General features: G+C 39.0%; 1 protein-coding gene across 9 annotated transcripts in view; it reads left to right on the forward strand.

The window, feature by feature from the left end:
- Positions 1-326: 326 nt before the first annotated feature.
- LOC127658208 (H(+)/Cl(-) exchange transporter 3) overlaps positions 327-23,311 on the forward strand; it is a 51,146-nt gene continuing 28,161 nt past the window's right edge. For 4 of the 9 annotated variants that reach the window (XM_052147377.1, XM_052147391.1, XM_052147399.1 and 1 more), the window contains exons 1-2: positions 342-464; positions 13,494-13,669. In XM_052147377.1, the coding sequence (XP_052003337.1) occupies positions 13,510-13,669 (160 nt within the window). In that variant the 5' untranslated portion in view covers positions 342-464; positions 13,494-13,509. Of the gene's footprint in view, positions 465-9,251; positions 9,344-13,493; positions 13,670-18,535; positions 18,864-23,311 lie in introns of those variants that run through there. The other 5 variants (XM_052147381.1, XM_052147445.1, XM_052147417.1 and 2 more) reach the window with 4 other exon arrangements.

The raw sequence follows: 23,311 nt of genomic DNA on the forward strand, positions 1-23,311 counted from the left end.
TATTTCCCAATTTCTGTACAAAACATTTTATATTATATTATATTGAATAATATAAGATACTTCTTATACCCCATCTTTACTGTTACTGTTACTGATAATTACATTGTTTTAATATTATTAAATGCATTGTACTATTTGTATTATTACTACCCATTTGTTTTTAATTGCACTTTTATTATTATTATAAATTATTATTTGCAATAATATATCCATCACACCTTATGAATCTTATAGACTGCATGAAAAAAATCTAATTAATTTAGCTGATATTCAGATCTCGGCTCTCTTTATGATGGAAGTGGAAAGGGGGATACACCGGAAGTGAACGTCACTGACACAGGAATGGGTCAAAATAACCAGAGAGGAATGACTAACAAGTATTAAGAGAAAAATGTATTTCTGTGTTTTATTTGTTCTGAAGTGATGAATTGTGTCTTCAGAAGTCGTTTCGAGGCATCGCAGAGGTAAGACTGTCACGTCTGTGCTGAAGCGCGTGCAATTACAGCGCGAGACACGCATCCATCGTTGCGCGCAGGTTCACAAAATGACATTTCATTTTAAAACCGTTTAAACGTTTAAAAAGCCCCTGTCAATTATTTTGATTGGTATATAATGCTACCACCTTAATGTTTGTTTCTTTACAAATATGCACATGCTCTCGTGTTTTTATGCGTTGTAAACTCGATTTACTTAGTTACTTTGTATCCAGAGGTTTAATATTAGTGAGATGCTTTGAGATCTTCTGGGAACCTAGTTACTTTATGACGTTTATCTGAGCATTTTGTATTTTTTTTTTTTTACATGCATTTTAACAGTAATTAATATCACCTTAGCATAGAATCACGTACTCAAACCCTGTGTTTATAAGGTTGACACACATATCCAGACATGTTCTTTTATATAAGCATATACTTGAGAATATAAAAATAGGTCCTACAGTTTGTGTTTGAGTTTACAGATTATCTGTTAGTGGCATTTGTTGCATGAATTTTGCTCCAGTTTAGACAGTAGTGGTTCTCAACTGGTTTTGCTTCAGGACCCAGAATCGACCTGGTGTTTAAAGTAATATTCTGGGTTCAATACAAGTTAATCTCAATCTACAGCATTTGTGGCATAATGTTGATTACTACACACACACACACACACACACACACACACACGTGATTTTTATACTGTATGAACTATAGATTATATCCCCTAACCCTAAACCTAACCCTCACAAAAAACTTTATGCATTTTAAAAAAACAACAACAACAAAAAACAACATAGTATGTTTTTTAAGCTATTTGAATTATGGGAACACTAGAAATGTCCTCATAAACCACATTTATAGCATAATACCCTTGTAGTTACCAGTTTGTAGCTTAAAACAAGCCACACACACACACACACACATATCGAGGTTACAATGAGGCACTTACAATGGAAGTGAATGGGGAAAGTTTGTGGAGGGTTTAACTAAAGGCAAAAATGTGAAGCTTCTAAATTTATAAAATCATTTACATTAATTCTTGTGTATTATTTGAGCTGTAAAGTTTTTTTTTTGGCGGCAGAATACTAAATTAAAGGGATTGCAGGGTTTACAGACTCACTTCGTCATGGCACAGAAGTTGGATTGAATTTTATACAGAAAAGGTTAGTATGCGGTTTTATCACGCTAATATCATGTTAACACCTATATTGTTTACATCTTGTTGCTAAACTTTTAAAACAGTGAGTATTTTAACATTTACAGATTGGCCCCATTCACTTTTATTGTAACCATTTTCATTGCCTCCCTGTAACCAGACAGATCTCACAGTGAAATTGGAAACACTGCCCCCATTGGCCAAAGCAGTAAGTGTTGTTAGGCGTATGGGCACGTGTGAGCTGCAGTTTACAGGTGAAATGTCCACTGAGGTGCCAAAAGTGAGTTGTGAGGCAAGTTGTTTTCATTGAGGAATGTATATTTTATAAACCTAAACCTAACTCAGTGGAGTAAAAATTTAATGCTAGAGTAAAATAATGCAACCTCCGAATCACGCTCGTCACTAATAATGGTTTCAATGTGGGATCAAAACTGGGGTCTCCCATGCTGCTGACAAAATGCACTTCCATTCACACCACAAGGCAAGGTAAACACGTTGGAGCCGATGCAAAGATGTCTGATGGGAGATGACGCTTGTCGGTGAGTCCGGCATAATGTGGCCTATCCTAGGGTATCGGAACTCTCGGACACAACATGCTGACATCCAGTGTGATCATGTTGCAGTAACCCAGACTTTTGCTGTTTTAAAAAAAATGTAATAAATAAAAATAAAAGGAGGACAAGTTGAAATTATTTTTGGTGGTAAGCAATATCATGTTACAAATGCTGTCGATTGTGCTTAAAGCTGAGGTATGTAATGTCTGCGACTCTAGCGTTACTGAACAGAATTGAAAAAATTAACAATGTTTTCAAAACAGCTTACTGAATACACCCCTCTTCTACTCTGTTCAAACAGTCAGATAGTCCGGCCCCCAACTCACGCATTGGTTGAGTAATGTTGTTGTGGTAGGCTAAGTGGGTCGCTCAAACACAGCAATATGTATAGCACTACATAGAAACAGTGTTTACATTTTTCAATAAAATGAACATATTTTAAGTTGTCTCATCATATTAAGCTTGGATAGAAGAAAGTATTTTAACACTGAAAAAGTTACATCAGCCTTAACTTGCACTGAATCCAGAATATTCCTTTAAATGGCAACCCAACACAGTAGCAACAAAATTTGTTTATCATACAAAAATAACAAAACTGTCCTCATGATTAAAGAAAATAGGCTGAATAGAAAAAACAGTAGATGTGTAATTTACCAGCCTAACACATGGAACAAACACTGGGCTTAATAATACTGTATTAAAGTAAAAGTGTTACCCATATTACCAAGTCTAATATGATTGTGAGTAGTTGACATGAAAGACTGTAGGGAAATTGACATGTCCTGTGGTGTGACATTCTGTGCCCTATAATTATTATGATGCATGCCGTTTTTAGGCCTATCTCATATTAATTGAGAAACTACATGGAATATTTATACTTATAAAAATGTATTTGTCTCACCGCAGGAACAATTCATATGGACTTATTAAGGCTAAATGGTGAAAAATAGTGGGGGGAAAAATGAAAATGATGATCGGTAATGATCATGCGTGACATGACTATTGACTAAACTCAAAATTCTGTGACAAATAAATGACAACTTAACACAAACGTGTCAAAGAGGGGCCTTATTTTCAATTTTGAGATTGAATACATTACTTGAATGTCAACAGAGTCGTCTCATAGAAACCAAAATGTTAAATGATGCTTCAATGCTAGCGCTTGTTCTACAGGTTTATGATAATAAAAAAAAGTATAATTAACCTTGTTTGGAACACATGTCTCGGCAAACGTTTGCTAAACACGTTTTATTATCATTTTATGTAAGAACTTTGACCCATTAATGGATATTATTTAATAAAAGTCAATGTTTATCATCTACTCTGTAAATCTCCCTGGATGTCAACATGTTGATATTTGCGAGTTCACACACCCGCATCTCGGCGAAATGGTAGTTTACGCACAAATTTCAAAGTTAGAAGTCCAACGTAAAGTGTTATTCCATTGCACAATTTTGAGTACTTAAGTAGACAAAATGACCAAAATGCCCATCACTACTTCATATCATTTTTAACATAAAATCTTAATGTTGTTAAAAATGAAATAAGTCCTTAAACACCAAAAACAACTTTTTTGCACCAAAATACCATTGAGTTTGATTGGACGCACGTTTTTTGACATCAACAACAAAAGATACGAGAAGCATTTTCTCCATCCATTTAAAAGTTGATAAGTCTATTCATGTTGCTGTCCTGACTATCCACTTATATATGTTTAGTTGCATTTTGATCATTCGCATGTAGCATTGTTTTTTTCCTGTTGTCATCAACTCTACCAAAACAGACCTGCAACCCACCAGTTGAGAACCCCTGGTTTAAAGTCACAAAGTTAAGTGTGTCTGAAAGTTTACCTTGCACAAGTTAATCAATCAAAAAAACTAAGATATGCCATTGCCATAGTGTGCGTAGCATACACTGTCACCAATACTCACATGACTGTTGCATTATGAAATGCTTGAATGCATTCATGGGTGCCTGTTTATACCAAGCATCAAGGTGTGACTTGGTTAGATGACATTTTCTGCGAGAAACATGAATATAACAACACAAATATTTCAATAGGTGATTTATCAGTGAGAGATTATTTGGAGGACACTTTAAAGTGTGGTCTTTGGTTTGCTAATGGATAGCTTACTCCAAGTATTATTTCCCCCTTGGTTTATATACACTTCTGAATCTTATTTCATGATATTCGTTTGGTCAGTGCAATCTCTCTGGTTTCTCCCCTTCTTTTAATGTCAGCTGTAAATATGACCATTTTCCTCGTTGTGTTCGACATCCTCTGAACTGAAAGTAACTTCTGAATTAGGGCAAAAGTCGCAGACAGACTCAGCAGCTATCTTGTTACTTTTATATATATATTATATATTTTTTACATTAAAAATGTGATACAGGGTCAATGATGTGAGGAAAAAAACAGCTGCGGGTCTTAGCTGGTTCAGGCTAGGCTAGCTGGTCTAGCAGTCTGACCAAGCTTGTGTTCAGCTAATTTGGCTGGTAGGCAAGCTGGTCTCCCAGCCTGATAAGTTGAAAATTGTCCACAACCCCTCTAAAACCAGCCAGCAGACCAGCCTGATCAGGCTGGAAGACCAGGAAACAAGCTTAGACTGGTTTAAGGGGTTTATTGGTTTTTCAGCAGGGACATGCCATTTTGCTGGTGCCATTAAAATGTATGTTTCTCAGAAGTGATGACTGTGGTCTTAGCAGATGGTGGGTGCTGTTTCCAGTCATATCAGATAAAGGCAACAAACTCTTTGAGTCTACATCAGACATTATTGTTTATTTTTGTTTTCTATCCATTGTAGGATACAAAGTGTATAATGAGGTGTGTTTACAGATGCAACACAGGACACCTGTTTATAGACTTCAAACACCAGAAGGTGGTTGAAATACTTCGATTTTTTCGGCAATTTTTTTTTCCCACCTGTTTCAAAATCTATACTGGCAGTTTCAAAATCTATATTGGCAATTTTCCAGGTGCTGACACCCACATGTCACAAATGTGCATATTGGATGACTGATCACAAAATTGTGTGGAATCTTAAATATTTCTTATATTATGTCACTGTAATCATTTAATCATTAGCAGGGCCACCGCTAGCCAAATTGATGCCCTATGCAGAGTTCCAGGTGGACGAGGGGGTGGATCGTGTGAAGCGATCATCTGTGTTCCACAACTGCTTTCGGGTCCTTGAATAATGTGGCAGCCAGTGGTTTTTCTTGTGCCCTCCTAGGGTAAGATGGTGCCCCCTAGGGAGTTGGTGCCCTACGCAGACTACGTAGTCTCCTTATAGGGAGCGGCGGTACTGATCACTAGCACGTAAGCAACAGTGAGCGAGGAGCAAGCTATTATATTTTTATGACTTTTTTCGCACCTGCTTTCCAATCTACATTTTGATGTAGCTTAATCCATCCTTAGCGTGTTTTCATCAGATGAATGGGAGGCTGAACAGTATTATAGTGTGACAAGACTGATGCTGCACGTGCAAGCCATTCGTGCATCACAAGCCAATCAACTATTTAGCCCTTTTCGGTGAATCACACTTGCAAAATCCTAAAACTTTATTTCCAGGTTTAATTTATATTTTGAATAGATTTTTGAACCCCACCATGTGGTTTTATGTTTTCTCTTTTATTTGTTTAATGTAATTTTGAATGTCCATGATTTAAGGAGGGTGTACCTGTATACTGGGTTGGAAATCTCAAGGATTAATAGTGGTGTTATTCTTATTGCATTGATGTTCTGAAAGCAAAAAGAAACAAATGAAACACGGAATGTAGGCTGTCATCCGCGCTGCCTGACCGAAGCAAAGCGGCGTGTTTATTCGTGTGATTAACAGAAAGTGAAGTGCTACCTGCTCGTGTTGTGCAAATGGCTTGCACGTGCTGCACGAGTCTGTTGGGTATACTGCAGTCTTGTCACATTTTAACTTTTTGTTTAGCCTCCCATTCAGCTCATAAAAAACACGCTGCGTGATCATGAGGAAGGATTACATCAAGTTGTATCAAGTTTTAAATCAACAAAATGTACCTCCCACCTAAACCTGACTGATAGTGTCATTAAAGCAAATGTGAGATGAAAACGCAATAACTGAAGAAACCACGTCATTTTGTTTTATGACACTTGTGACTAACTACCAGTGTAGTAAAAAAGTAATGAGAGACACTTGCATGCTCTTTAAAGACTTCAAGTAATTTTACTTAAACATGATTTATTTATGTGTAGTACAAGTCATGGTTTGACTTGAGTAAATGAGTAAACTAAGTGTTAGGGGCCAATGTTTAAACAAAAATCATTTGTATTAACTGTAAGATTAATGACTTAAGTTTTTGAAGTCCATTCTGAATCAACTGTGGAAGTGCACACAGATACATTGCCTTTGTATAGTTGGTAATTCATTTATTATCTATGTGATCCATGTTAAGATTGCAGTTCATCCTTTGACCAAGGTGATGTAGGCAGAGGTCAGTGATGTGCACTGCAGTTCGATTGTAAGCTTGTGTAAGTTAATTTCCGGTGAAGTCCATCTTGAGTTCATGTTTCAGGCAGTGTCCAGTGAAATATCCCAAGTTTTATGGTTGGAGCTGGCATCAGTTAATCCTCTGTGAAGTCCATCATAGTATACAGAAGTGATATCTGGCTGGCACAGGCTGCAGTTAGTCGTCCTCACTCAGCAACACGTAGTATTGGGAATCAGACATCAGGCATGACTGGAGCTGGGTCTGGCAGGCTCTGGTATTCTCAGGATATGTATCCCGAGGTTATGACAGGGAAACAAATATAAAAATATTAGCGTTGATGCCATTTACTTTAAAGCAGGATTATAGTATATGAGAAGTGTTTCCGGCAGACCTAACTAATGCAGCATAACTATGAGTTGAGGGATAAATTAGGTGTATGCTTGGCTGAAAAGATGAGTCTTTAGTCTAGACTTAAACTGAGAGAGTGTGTCTGAGTCCCAAACAATGATAGGAAGACTATTCCATAGTTTAGGAGCAAAACAAGAAAAGGATCTACCTCATTTTGTGGATTTTGATATTCTAGGTATTATTAATAGGCCAGAATTGCTTTAAATGCTAGAGCATTTAAAGCTTTGTCAGTAGTTAACAGAACGAAATTTAACAGATAGCCAATGTAGCAAAGTAAATTCATCATCAAATTAACAAAAGTTCAGGCCTGGAAACTTAATGGAAATGGGTTAAATATAAAAGGTCATGAAACTTTTTATAGTGTTTTTTTTATTTTATTATTATTTATATATTAATTAATTAAATGTAAGTTTTGCTCTTTAAAATATTGAATCAGCTTGAATTTGTTTTTTTTAACCTTTTTCGCACGTGAGTTTCTCCTGTACTGACGGACCCCCCAGTGTGAGTTCTTTAATGCGCGCCGTAAAAAAAGAAATCTTAATTTACACTTCACATCAGATGAACTGGAGGACAAATTATATCACAGCAGATGCACTGAAGGTCAGATTATATATTATCAAACATATAATGTTGTTTTTAGATGTTTATAATGATTGATTATGATGGAAAAGATGCAATCGCAAATGCGCTTGCCAGCTATGCGCGTCGCCTTATTGTTTACATGCAACATTTCGTAATAGAAGCATAGAAGGTTCTAAAAGCTTAGCCCTTCTATCCCAGCACCAGAAGAATGAGTGACGGATGGAATGGGAGAAGGCTCGAGTGGACTGACTAATTTGTATATGGCCGCATCGCTGCATCAAAACAGTGTGCTCCGACGGTAGCGACTTTAAACTTTTATTTTAAATTAAATTATTTTTTATTTTTTATTTGAAAAGACTATTTGAGCTGCTGGTTCATTATGACAACCACATCAGTCCCTATTTTGCTGGTAAACAGCAGCACGGATTAAGATCACACTGGTTTGATTGTACGCGTCTGAGCCCAGCATAGCATAATCACACCAGTTTGATCGTACATGCGAAAGGGTTACGTGTGCTATGTATAGAGTAAAACTGGCTGACAAGACAGTGTGATAACATCTGTTTGTCTTTTTGGAGTCTTTTTTGGAGACTTTTATAGTAAATATGACCATTTCATTCTCTTAGTTTTAATTCTGTTAATTCCAAAGATGTACCTTATATACAAATGGAAGTCCACCCTAGCAATCTCTGGAAAGGTCATGGAAATGAATTGGTCGAAACCAAAATATGAAATGTGATCTATTTCTCATCTATTGTTTTTAGAAAAACAACTCCACCTTATCGTTTTTTTCAAAATCCGTTGATTCTGCACTTTATTAATAATCTTTAATTTGCTGAGTGATCTCTGGAGCAGGTTGCTATGGTGACCTAATCGACATGCTTGACACGCTAGCGTGACAGTCACCCATTTAGCAGGATTTATATCGAGACCAAGAGTCCCTCTTATTCTACATAATGCTACACTATTTACAGAGCTCATTTTTGATTTTCTGAAAGGATTCCCTGCTAAAGCCAGACAAGTAGATCATCAGGTTGAATCCATCTTTATTGGCTTTCTTTTTCCTGGCTGCTACTTCAAACTCAAACAAAAGGCTCTCAGACCTCAGAAAATAACACTCAGATTGAACCAAATAAATTGAATTTCTTGCTTTAATTGGATATAACCCGAGTTTTGTTTCAGACAGTTTGATCATTCACAGAGAAGCTTTTGTGCTGGTGCCCTGCGGCTACTGAAGCACATTTTTGAATCTCATGATTTGTTTGTCAAACAATATATCAGAGAAAAAAGACTTTTGTACATCATACAAATTGTCTGCAAAACTGTGTTCGGGTAAACATGCTCAGGGTTATTTTAGTTTCATTTTATAATTAATTTGTTCTTTTAGTTTAGTTTTAGTTTTCAATATTTACTTTCTGTGATTATTAGTTTCAGTCACATGCTGACTCATGATTCAACTAAGGTCCAGATAAAGAGAGACAAAACTAAGATAAAGAGATGAAAAATAAGAAGGGAAGGAGAGAGAATGAGGGAGGGAGGAAAGCGTTATAGGACAGGGAGGAGGAAATACAGATAGAGAAAAACATTCGGTGTGTTTAAGAGGCAAGAAGGAAACTTTGAAACTGAAATAAAGTGGACAGCTGTCGTATTGTAAGATGATTACAGCAGCAGGGTAAGATTTCTTCTGGATTTCACAACAGACTCCAGCTGTAAGTCACCTATTAGATCAATTTGAGTGTCACTGTAGAATTCGATTATTTGTTGTGATTTATTGCACTTTTTAATAGACATTTATTTTATAGACCAATATATACTTGTGGCAGGGCGGAGGGTGGGGCTGGGTCGTGATTATACACACCCGGTCCCTTATCAGGCTAATCAAGCCTCCAAGAGGGATAAAGGCCGACTGTGGAGGATTGTGCGGGAGAGAGATAGTTTACAGACATGTCCGTCATGTGTGTTTGTGTCTTTTGTTTAAGTTTATTATTAAAATGTTATTTATATTGTCAAGCCGGTTCTCGCCTCCTCCTTTCCATTGACTTCTTTACACTGGTGCCGAAATCCGGGAAGGAGGAGGGATATGCCATATTAGAGTTCTCGCCACTACCGTCCACCCCAACGGCGCAGCCGCGGCCACGAGGGGAGAAGTGGCTCCAGTCCGACTGCCTGGAGCGGTCAGGGCCACTGCCAGGAGCGGAGGAGTCCCCTACCAGCCGCTGAAACGCGGCAGGGTCTGAGACCGCCGACCGTGAGCGGTGAGGGGCTCGCTGCCGACCGCCTGGAGCGGGAGAACCGCTGCCAGGGGCGGGGGAGACTCCTTCTGTTCCCCAAGATCGCGGTCTGCCAGGGGCTGGAGGACTGCCTCTTATCCACCCGGAGAGGGGTGGCTGTCATCCGTTAGAGGGTGGAGGAGTGGCCGAGGAACAAGCTACGGCGTTTCGGAGAACTGGCGAGTACGTTTTTTTTTTTAAATCTCTCTCTCTCCTCTCTCTCTCATTGCCGATCCGCGTTGGCCTTTTCCCTCTCATTTAAATTTTACAGTGTTTTTTTGGGGGGTTACTACACTGTTACAGGAAGTACCCCCCCTCCCCCTACTTAATTATTTCTGTTTCCCACCCCTTGTCCCCTTCTCGTCCAAGTAGACGGGGATGACCTGCCGGCAGATGGGGCAAAAGGCACGCCCCTCCCCAGGGAAGGGGGGTGTACGTCATGCCGGGGGCTCCCCTGCCTGAGAGAATGAGGGAGGAATGCGGCAGGGCGAAGGGCGAGGCCGGGTCGTGATTATACACACACGGTCACCTTATCAGGCTAATCAAGCCCCCGAGAGGGATAAAGGCCGACTGCGGAGGATTGTGCGGGAGAGATAGTTTACGGACATGTCCGTCATGTGTGTTTGTGTCTTTTGTTTAAGTTTATTATTAAAATATTATTTATATTGTCAAGCTGGTTCTCGCCTCCTCCTTTCCATTGACTTCTTTACAACACTTAACTGAGCAATTTATTAGGAACACCTGTACACCTTCTTTTTCATGTGATTATCTAATCAGCCAATCATGTGGCAGCAGTGCAGTGCATAAAATCAAGCAGATACAGGTCAGGAGTTTCAGTTAATGTTCATATCAACCATCAGAATGGGGAAAAAATTTGATCTCAGTGATTTGGACCGTGGCATGATTGTTGGTGCCAGAAGGGCTGTTTTGAGTATTTCTGTAACTGCTGATCTTCTGGGATTTTTACACGCAACAGTCTCTAGAGTTTACTCAGAATGGTGCCACAAACGAAAAACATCCAGTTAGCCGCAGTTCTGCGGACGGAAATGCCTTGTTTATGAGAGAATGGCCAGAATGGTTCGAGCTGACAGAAAGGATACTGTAACTCAGATAACCACTCTGTACAATTGTAGTGAGGAGAATAGCATCTCAGAATGCCCATCACATCGAACCTTGAGGTGGATAGGCTAAAACGGCAGAAGACCACGTCAGGCACTTTATTAGGTACATAGTGTTCCTAATAAAGTGCTCGGTGAGTGTATAACCCAGACTGATTAATCACCTGATATGTTGAAAATTTTTGATAATTGACAATTAAAAAACTACCATTGACCACTACTTCTCTGAGCTTGTCATTCTTAAGAGACATTTGGCCTTACAAAAAGGTACTGAGATGGAACCATGGATCGGTGACATTATCAGATGGTAACACCATGGTACTGAATTGATATGAAAATGAAATATTTGCATGGTACTCCAAGGTCCTTCAAAGAACTCCATGGTACTATTGTATGTGCCAACAAATTCTATTGCTATTGAACCATGTCCAAAGAAGTCATGGTAGTTACTTTTTATTTGTAATATTCTTGATTAAGAATAGTTTGTCAATGCAATATTGAGCATTGTTCTTAACTTTGTATCTACTGTTAAATGTAGTTAGAAATGTAGTTAGAAATGCTTTGTTTAACTGTGCTCTTTATTATACATTACAGAGAGCCTTGCTGCTGTCATTTACAATGTTAACGTTCACTTAATTTATGGTTGCACTTCAAAGGCCCTCTCCTGATGTTATTTTAGTACTCTGTACAATAGGGGGCAGTACTGATTGAAATACAGTACAACTATATGTGATCATTGCCCCAGAACATTCCTTTGATATTTAACCCTATGAAAATCTTACTGGAATGTTGACTAAAAAAACTGGGATGCAAAAGCTAATGACTATATCATTCATTAGCTTGGCTTGGTGTTGCCTCAGTTTCTGTATGTAAAAATGTTGGTCAGCTTTATAGGAAGGTAACACAAATTTACAAAAAGAAATAAAAATTGTTCTTCCACTACAAAAAATGTCAATTGTAACTAGTTTCTGCCAAAATTCCATAGTTGCAAGAATTATTGTTATAAGATTAAATCTCTGGTAACAGTATTTGCCACAAGAGTCATCAAAAGAGAAACAAAACAAAAAAGAACAGGAGATCCCATATTAATGTATTATGACTTTATATTAGTCACAATAAGTGTAATATTGCATCCCAGTTCATATACTGTACTTTCTGTCCTAAATAGTAGATTAGATAAGAGATAGCGTCCCAATTCATAGTACATTCAAAAATAGTGGTGTACAGATGAGTGAGTGTATATTTCTTTGTTTATTACATAACAAATAAGTACTATATACATACAAATGACTTCTATATCATATTGATTTTCTGTGCAGCAGTGTTGAATTATAAGTATCTCCTATATGTGAACAACACATAAATGTTATACATGCTTGTTGTTTCAGTATGATTTAAATATGACTTTGATATTTGAAGAAACATCGTAGAATTAAACTATAACAAGTACATGAACAGTATGATATGGCTATTGCCATTTAGGTTTATTATACTACTGAAATTCTGAAATTTTTGCATCTATTTACACTTGTTATGTGCTAGAGAAAATACATGTGTAGCTTATGTTATGTGCCTTACGTGTAGCTTCATATGCATTTGATAGACAGTTGCGTCTCATAAAATGTCAGCGTGAAAGTAATGAATCCTGTGCTATCATTTGTTTCATCATCTCTTTAATAAGGGAAAATATTTATATTATTTTATAATTGTCTTGAAAATGCTTTGAAAATATTACATTAACTGGGCATTTTGTAGATTAATTTGTGATTCATGCCGGGTCACCAAAGACCCGAGGTATGTAGTAATAATTGGCAAATCACACATGCGTTTAAGAGTTAAAGAAAAAGTGAAGAACGTGAGGCTGGAACTGGTGGTGAGTTAGCTAGAGGCTAATGTTTAAATGCAAACTCGTTCAGTATATGTGCATCTACGGTGCACACTTATGCACTATTCAAAATAATTTTTTATGTAAGTAGTATGTTACGCTGTGAAACCTAGATGATGGACTTCTTTAACAATCAAAATGGAGTGTGTAATGTTTGGCACTTCATGTGCTCAACACTTGCAGCTTTCTGTACATAGCGGAAGGAGCTGAGTTACCTGGCAGCATTCCTGTTCTGACAAAACAATTGTAAATAATGGAGAATGGATGAAATCTGAATTCTAGTGTACTGTTTTAGACCTTACTTTCCTATCACACCGATGTACATACTTCAGTGCATAATATACGTATGCAAATTGGGACAAAGCCTACCATCTTACCCTCTCCTACCAAAGTTTTGGTACCAAAGCTACCATGATACATTTTTGTATTGGTTCTCTTCCTCTGAGGTTGTAAAGTGCTTTGAAACATTTTTATTTGGCATGGAAACCATCTTGCACAGACCGCATTGTGTTGACACAAGTACGCAAGACAGACACTTGCTGCTAAATCAAGTCACCTGACTCTCTGGGTGGTTTCTCTATGATAGGGCTTTGTGTTGCTAAATGGAGTCTGAGCAGTTGTTCAACAGAGGCTACTGCAGGAACAGCTACAACAGCATTACCAGCGCCAGCAGTGACGAAGAGCTCCTCGATGGTGCCGGCATCGTAATGGACTTCCACACCACCGAGGACGACAACCTGCTTGAAGGGGATGCGTCGCCAGGTAGGGCCACACCTGATGTGCCTGTGCGTAACCTACATTTGTCCATTCCTCCAAACCCCTTCCCCAGCACCACCATTACCCATTTTCTATGACTTCTATCCAAGATTAAGAACTTCCTTGAGGTTGAGAAGAGCCCAAAAGAGGATGTCAAATGTCTTGCCAGTTTTGCATCTTTGCCTTGAGAGGCACAATTGCTGTAAAACAACTACTTTCAGCTGAACTTGTCCATCAGATTCCATACATTTCTGTTGTCCTCCTTTTTCTCGTGTAGCTTCTTGTGAGTTTGTTGCTGTTGCCTTCTTGTTTCGGTTGTGTGATTCTTTCTGTCTTCTACTAAATGTGTACAAACTATCGTACCATCAACATTCACAATTACTGAGCAGAACTCGGAAAGTCAGTGCTCAGAGAAAATCACGTTTCCCTGATGGTATTTACAGCATTGTGGTGGAGTTCATGTGTGCTCATGTGTAAATATAAAATCACACTTGAAGGCAGCATGTATCAAAGGTGTTTGTTACCATGAAAGTTGTATGATATCAATGGAATAAACAAATGCTACATGGACCATAGCTCAGACAGAGAAGTAAATATGTGAAGATTTGGTCTTTATTGCATTAGTGCTTAAATTAAACAATAATGTACAAGAGGCCATGCTATATTGCGAGTATAATTGTGGTTAAGGCTATATTAGATACGACATGCCTGCCATCCCTTGCACCAAAAGTTTTTTTTACAGTATTTTCAGTTTACTTAGTTAAAAGGAACTAAAGTAAATGTAAAACTTAAGTGTTATTTTATGTGTTTTATGTGTTACATAGTCTGTATATTAATACTAAGCTAAACCTGTTGTCTAAAAGAGAAAGGAAATTGGATCTGATCATCTGTCATTTAATCTTTTCTAATCAAAACCAAAGCTGTAGAATTACATTGTAAAATATTTATTTTCCAGCAGTATAAAATGCAAATGCAAAAGTGATGTACTGTAGTGTTCAAAACTATTTCTAAACAAAAACGTTCAATAATGTAATTTATGCATACACTCACATTAAGCAATTGTCAACCAAATAACCCTTTTGTGCAAAAATGCTGTTTGTTACTTCAATAATCAAAACAAGCAGGTATAATGGAGGTCATTGGATTTGATTTGTTTCATGATAGGTCTGTTGTGCCCTTCATTATTCATTAACGTCCCAGGCCTGACAAACCTTTGTTCGCTGGATCACACACACAACAAAAGCCTTTGTGGCAGTGTAATAGGGAGGTGTCACCTTTCCATGTCATTCAACATTCTCTGCCCTATCAGATTCTTTGACTCTCTCTGGTTGGCCAGGTCTGACACGGGCCACAGCTGACATCACATTGGAGAATTTGCTCCAGGAAAGTTTGGCCGATTGCTCGTTTACATTGCTTATAGACGATGGGAAACCAGGTGAAAGTTCATAACAGGTTCAGGGTGACATAACTACAGTAGCTAGTCAGACTAGAAGGTTTGTATGTTTAACTGTTGTGAATAAATATGATGTGGCTTAAAAGAAAAACACATGGGAAACAGTTTAGCAGACCTGTTACCTTGAAGCCAACAGTTTAGGAAGTTCAAACTCATATCCACTTGCGCTGTTGTTGGTGTCTTTGACAACATGTCAAACTGTGGGTTGCTGTTTTTAAACCACCACGTGATGGGGGTCCCTGGTCACAGCTCTCTTGCAGCTGTACTGTTTCCGTACAGTGACAGGCGTATATGCGGAGGCAATGTTGTCATTTGAAGAGGTCTAACAAGACAGAGCTGTGATAATTATGATTTTAAACATCATTGTTGAACAGAGCCAATGTATATGACCTCATAGCATAACCCGAAGCAGTTACCTGGCAACAGGAGGATTATTGACAAGTGTTGAAGGTAAATGGTGGTGAGCCTGCCAGTGTTGTGGTCATGTTTTGCATGTGTACAATATATTCTTTCCTAGATACTGACATGAATCTACTAGGGGTTGCACAGCCTATTTGACTAGCCAACCTCATCTAATGTAGTAAACATCGTCAGCCTTAAGTCAACTAGTAGCTCATCACGTGATTTATAAAACACGTCAGTAGGTAATATAGTGGGTGTGAAGCCTGGTGGCTTTGCACTGAAGAGGCGCAGTCCCTCCAATATAGGCTGTGATGTTCTGCCAGACTCACATTAAAAGACACATAGAGAATGCACTTCAGGACTGGTGTTTGTTTACTGTGTCAATCTGTTCATAAAATGCAACGTATCAACAACATGCTACAGTAACCTGCAATGCAGTATATACAAATTGGCCTTCAAATGTAACCAAAATAGTGTTATGGTTACCTGGATGCCGTTCACTCCTTCAAGAACACAATTCGGTGACAGTTACAAAAGCGCTTCAAGTTGGAGTCCGATGACCTGACAGAATGCATCCTGATTGCCAAATTTGTTAGTTGGGACATCTGACATGGATGCTGTTTGCTCCTTCAAGAATGCAATTCAGCAAAAAGTTTAGAAAATAGCTTCAAGTTGGAGTCCAATGACATGACGAATTGCACCCCAATATTCAACTTTGCTTGAATGCGTAGATGCCTCATTCAGCTGGTTGGGATATGTCAACCGCTGCACCATCTTGAGACGGTCAACAAGGAGAGCTGTTTGAATGGAGAAAAACCTTAGACTGCTGCATAAACTGCTTTTGTGTGGAAACAGTTCATCAAGTGATGACTTGACTGACTGGGTGCTAATTTTTAGTTTGCTAAAAAACGAAAAACTAAAAAAAAGAGTCAGGATTTTTTAAATCATCTAAAATATTGCCCAATGTTTATGGAAATTCAGATAATCTGAAAGTTGGACTTTGCTGAACTGATGTCAATTTACATTCATGTGTTGCTGGATGGCTCTTGACCTATCGCGGTCCATAGAAACTGCTACTAATAAGTTATCTACAGTTGAAGTCAGAAGTTTTCATACACCTTAGCTAAATACATTTAAACATTTTTCACAAGTCCTGACTGTGGCAGGGCGGAGGGCGGGCCGGGTTGTGATTATACGCACCCTGTCCCTTATCAGGCTAATTAAACCTCCGAGAGGGATAAAGGCAGACGGCAGATGGTGGTGCAATGAGAGAGAGATAGTTTACGGACATATCCGTCATGTGTGTGTTTGTCTTTTGCTTCAATTTTATATTAAACTATTATTTACATTGCCAAGCCGGTTCTCGCCTCCATTGAACTACTTTACACTGACATTTAATCATAGAAAACATTGCTTAACTTCGATTGACTTTGTTGTCCTTAAGCCATTTTGCCACAATTTTGGAGGTATGCTTGGGGTCATAGTCCATTTGGAAGACCCATTTGTGACCAAGCTTTAACTTAATGGCTGATGTCTTGAGATGTTGCTTCAATATATCCACACTATTTTCCTTCCTCATGATGCCATCTATTCTATGAAGTGCACCAGTCCCTCCTGCATCAAAGCACCCCCACAACATGATGCTGCCACCCCCATGCTTTACAGTTGGGATATATTGGGACAGTTCTTCGGCTTGCAAGCCTCACCCTTTTTCCTCCAAATATAACATGGCGAAACAGTTCAATTTTTGTTTCATCAGACCAGAGGACATTTCTCCAAATAGTAAGATCTTTGTCCCTATGTGCACTTGCAAACTATAGTCTGGCTTTTTTATGGCAGTTTTGAAGCAGTGGTTCTTCCTTGCCGAGCAGCCTTATATGTCAATATAAGACTAGTTTTACTGTGGATATAGATACTTGTCTACCTGTTTCCTCCAGCATCTTAACAAGGTCCTTTGCTGTTATTCTGGGATTGATTTGCACTTTTCTAACCAAACTACATTCATCTCCAAGATGGTGTTTATACTTCCATACTATTGTTTCTTCAGATGAACGTGGTACCTTCAGGCATTTGGAAATTTCTTCCAAGGATGTGAGGTCTTGGCTGATTACTTTTGTTTTTCTCATGATGTCAAGCAAAGAGGCACTGAGTTTGAAGGTAGGCCTCAAAATACATCCACTCCAATTAGCCTATCAGAAACTAAATGGCTAATTGCATAAAGGCAATTTTCTGGAATTTTCCAAGCTGCTTAAAGGCAGAGTTAACTTAGTGTATGTAAACATCTGACACACTAGAATTGTGATGTAAGTCAATTAAATTGAAACAATCTGTCTGCAAACAATTGTTGGAAAGATTACTTGTGTCATGCACAAAGTAGATGTCCTAAACGACTTGCTAAAACTGTAGTTTGCTAATATGAAATCTGTGGAGTGGTTCAAAAATGAGTTTTAATGACTTTGTATGTAAACTTCTGACTTCAACTGTACATATAGATATCTATGAGAATAGCATCTCATAATGAACAACATGTTGAACCTTGAGGCGACCTTTTAAAACAAAACATCACTGACAAAATGAGACTGAATAAACATAAAAATGTGTCATCAGCATTTCTGTATATGTGCACATTGCATATAAAAATATTTTGGCAGCTGTGCTAATGTTGCATAGGATTAAAGACTATTGTGCTAAATTTGGATCATAATACAAATCCTGCAACATATCTCAGACTTGTTTCATTTTTTCTCATAGCAAAAATGCAAAACCATTTGTGAGGAAAAATAAAAAAATATATTTGTATCATTGGCATTTAAGTTATACAGACTTTTGTGCTGTTCTCGTGTTGTGAATGTAGTATTTGGGCTAAAAGAATTACAGATTTTAAGATGTGATTTTAGTTTTCTTACATGCGTGGACTTCCAAGACAGAGCAAGATGATTTTTGTTTCTCGAGGGAGGGGAAAGGGGATTGGCTAGCGCGTAGAACGCGTCTTTGCCTTTGAACGCAATGACATCATCGGCTGCTGCATTCACGCACTGTATAGACGCGCAATATCATGTTAAGAGCAAACGCATCACTGGTGATCATGGTTGTCGCCGCCGCCGCCGCCGCCGCCGCAGCAGCTGCTTGATTCAGTCTATGAGCCGTTTACCGGTATGAAGGAGGACTCCGCTGATCCATATTTGCCGTACGACGGTGGAGGGGACACGATCCCCCTGCAGGAGCTAAGCGGAAAAGGTACGAGCCAAAATGGTCGGTTTAACGTTATTATTTACACCCACCGCAGACTGTTTGATCGTGGCAGTCATCAATCATTAACCGCGATGACTGTTTGATCAAGTGTGTGTAGGTGTTTTTGTATATAGTTGATATCTCCTGTCGTTTAAGTGTTAGATTGTGTGTATGGGAGTGAGTGTTATCAGTAGGGTGCGTATGCTCATAATCACAGGCTATGTGTGAGTGTTAGTGTATTTTTTATGTGTGGTGATTTTTTTAAATTTTTTATGTGTATTTTCACAGGAACTATAATCTTGCTTATTCAAAATCTTCCTTGCAACAGCAATATGGTCATATTTGCATGCATGCGTGTGTGTAATTGTATACATGCGTTTACATATCTTTAGTTTGGGAACACAATTGTAAAAATCCCTTTTGGGGCTATTTATTTGGGGGAATGTTGGGATTGGGACTTTTTGAAGCTCAGATGTTGAATTTGTCATTAATTCATTATTAATATATTTTCAACTGGAGGGACTTGTTGCTGCATGATTCATTCTCTGTAATGCACTAATGCAGAAAGAAAGCCACAATATGCATTAATCAGTGAGATAATGATACATCTCCCTGTCTTTTTCTGTAAAGTCATGTTTATGTGAGATCTTGGTGGTTTGTAGTGCAGGAGGAAGCAGTTTGCGCTGAGTTGGCAACATTTTAATCTCTGTCTTATGACATGTCACGTCACGTTACATGTTCTATGTAACGTCTTGATGCACGTCACCCAGAGATCAGCTCTTTCTTCTTTACTGCTGTTGCTTCGGGTGAAACTGAGTCAGACATTAGAGTTCAGCTTTACGTTATAATGCAACTAATGTGTTGCTTAAGAGCATTTGCATCATGAAAAATCTGCGTCTCTCTCGTGTCATACTAGAACAAGTCTGGCTGACAGCACAGTTTTAATACTAATTGAATTTAACAACTGTGATGTTTTGTTCTCTTTTAAATATATATATATTTTTCAACTTTGATATGTTTTAATGTGTATAAAAATATGTGTCAATATTCCCAGCACTCTGACAGTGCAAACTCTGTATGGGATATGTGTGATTTATCATGTTTCTAAAATATCTCTAAATATAGTCTTTATTAATCTAAAGATTCTCAAGTCGGATTGGGATCTGGGGAGTTTTGAGGCCTGGGCAACACCTTGAACTCTTCATCATGTTCCTCAAACAGTCCTGAACAATGTGTGCAGTGAGGCAGGGCGCATTATCCTGCTGAAAGAGGCCACTGCCAACAGGGAATACCATTGCCATGAAGGGGTGTACCTGGTGTGCAACTATGTTTAGTTAGGTGGCATGTGTCAAATTTACATCCACATGAATGGTCAGACCCAGGATTTCCCAGCAGGATTGCCCAGAGCATCGCACTCCCTCCACTGGCTTGTCGTCTTCCCACAGTGCATCCTGGTGCCATCACTTCCCCAGGTAAACGGCACACACGTAAATGGCCATCCATGTGATATAAAAGAAGTGGGACTCATCGGGCCAGTCGACTTTCTTTTCTCCATTCCAAGGGCCAGTTCCAACATTTGCATGCCCATTGTAGGTGCCTGAACAGTCGACGGGTCATCATGAGCACTGACCGGCCTGCAGCTATGCAGCCTCATACGCAGCAGGGTGCGACGCACTGTTAGTGTTGTCAAAAATACCGGTACTGCATTACCAAGTTGGTTCTCAAACACATTTCTTTTACGATACTAGAATTTCTGAAGGTACCGAGTAACTGATCTACCCGGTACCCATGCAGAGTCGGGAACTTTAGAACGCTCACAACAAGAAAAAGATGGCGACAAGCAAAGTAGCTGCTGCTGCGTGAGGCTCAACTGAATCTTGCCGAAAATAAAAGTGGAAAAAGCCAGGTTTGGAAATTCTTTGTATTTGAGGCTGATGAAAAGGGAAACATCATAGATCAGCAAAAACCTATTTGTAAACGGTGCTTTTGCAATTTTCTGACGAAAGGAGGAAACACATCAAACTGTACAATGCAATGCAATGTGCTTAATAAAGCACCTGAAAGACAGACACCCGGATTAATTCAAGCAACCAAAGCAGGTGAGTTTAAAAGCATATTAACATTTGCATTAGGGCTGAAATGATTAGTTGACATTATCGACAACGTCGAAAATAAAAAATTGTCACCCAAAATTTTCGTTGTCGAATAGTCGTTTGATCTCATTTAACGTAACATGAAATCACAATAAACTGTAATAATAATAACAACAACAACGCGCGCGAGAGAGCAGGACTGCAGTTCACGCATGATGGAGGTGAGGAATTACACAGATCACAGTCCAGATGCACTCTAAACTTTCAAAGCTTCATCTGTGGGATCATATGTAGATCCCAGTGTATTAGGGAATTATAAAAAAAGAAAAAGTTAATTCAGAAGCAGTCTCGTTGTGGAGACTCGTGCTACTCTCTGTGATCCAAGCACAACCTACCACGCACCCCTTTGAGATCGAGAACCACTAATCACGACCACAAGTACGTTACCCCAGGTGACTACCCTCCCTAGCAACGGGGCCAATTTGGTTGCTTAGAGACCTGGTTGGAGTCTCTCAGCACACCCTGGATTCGAAGTCGTGATTCCAGGGGTGATAATCGGCGTCAATACACTCTGAGCTACCCAGGCCCCAGAACTTCTTTTTAATGCTACAACCATTTAATAGTTTTGAATGTATGAATTTCATTGCTTTTGATCATTTATGAAACGTATAATTATTGCATAAATAGAAGGCATTTTCTTTCAATTCACTAACATTTTGATTGATCAACTGGTCCTTGCTTATTCCCAGTCCTATGCTCTAGTGTATGACATTGAAGTGCTGGAAGTGTCCACTCATGTCTGGCTGACCTCGTGCGCTGGATCTGTGTGGAAAGCTGATTAGCTGATTATAAGCTGTTGTACTTTATAGACTAATCACTCGCCCTCACTGGTCTCAGAACAGCACACACACATCCAATCAGTTTGACCCAGTTGTCTGCCTTCATTGAGTGAGACAGCGTGACTGACTACATGGTGGTTGTAGTGATTGTTGAACATGCAGTTTAAAGTCTAGGCTTTGTGAAAGTTTGCGTAAACCATTAGGTATTTCAACCATCTTCATCACCATTTCTCATGTAAGATTCTGCCAGATTTTCAAGTCAGCCCGCTTCTAATTCTCTGATATTATGGCCCCTAGATATGGCTCAGGTCCCTCCTTCAGTGTTTCAGATTGTTTAGCATATAATCAAATCAAAACCTCTTCTCAACAAGCCACATGATTTTAGATATCATTCATATTCATAGCACAATCGTTGCGGAAAAGTTTAGAAGCTACATAGAGTGCATCTGGAAAATATTCACAGAGCTTCACTTTTTCCATATTTTGTTATGTTGCAGCCGTATTCCAAATGGATTAAATTCATTATTTTCCTAAAAATTCTACAAACAATACCCCATAATGACAACGTGAAGTTTGTTTTAAATCTTTGTAAATGTATTAAAAAAAAAAAAAATGGAGAAAAAAAAAATCACATGTACATAAGTATTCACAGCCTTTGCTCAATACTTTGTTGAAGCACCTTTGGCATAAATTATAACCTAGAGTCTTGTTTATGTAGGATGCTACAAGCTTGGCACACCTATTTTTGGGCAATTTCTCCCTTCTCTTGTTTCCTGGACCTCTCAAGCTCCATCAGGTTATTTTCTGATCTCTCCAGAGATGTTCAATCGGGTTCAAGTCTGGGCTCTGGCTGGGCCACTCAAGGACATTCACAGAGTTGTCCCGTAGCCACTCCTTTGTTATCTTGGCTGTGTGCTTAGGGTCATTGTCCTATTGGAAGTTGAACCTTCGCCCCAGTCTGAGGTCCAGAGTGCTCTGGAGCAGGTTTTCATCAAGGATGTCTCTGTACATTCATCTTTCCCTTGATCCTGACTAGTCTCCCAATTCCTGCCGCAGAAAAACATCCCCACAGCATGATGCTGTCACCACCATGCTTCACTGTAGGGATGGTATTGTCCAGGTTATGAGTGTTGCCTGGTTTCCTCCAGACATGACGCTTGCCATTCAGGCCAATCTTTGTTTCATCAGACCAGAAAACTTTGTTTTATCATGTCTGAGAGTCCTTCAGGTGCTTTTGGCAAACTCCAGGCGGGCCGTCATGTGTCTTTTTCTGAGGAGTGGCTTCTGTCTGGCCACTCTATCATACAGGCCTGATTGGTGGAGTGCTGCAGAAATGGTTGTTCTTCTGGAAGGTTCTCCTCTCTCCATAGAGAAATTATGGAGCTCTGTCAGAGTGACCATCAGGTTCTTGGTCACTTCCCTGACTAAGGCCCTTCTCCCCCGATCACTCAGTTTGGCTGGGTGGCCAGCTCTAGGAAGAGTCCTGGTGGTTCCAAACTTCTTCCATTTACGGATGATGGAGGCCACTGTGCTCATTGGGACCTTCAATCCTGTGAAAAGTTTTCTGTACCCTTCACTAGATCTGTGCCTCGATACAATGAGTAGGTGTGTGCTCTGACTTGCAACTGTG

This window comes from Xyrauchen texanus, chromosome 2, assembly GCF_025860055.1.
Source record: "Xyrauchen texanus isolate HMW12.3.18 chromosome 2, RBS_HiC_50CHRs, whole genome shotgun sequence".
Classification (NCBI taxonomy): domain Eukaryota; kingdom Metazoa; phylum Chordata; class Actinopteri; order Cypriniformes; family Catostomidae; genus Xyrauchen; species Xyrauchen texanus.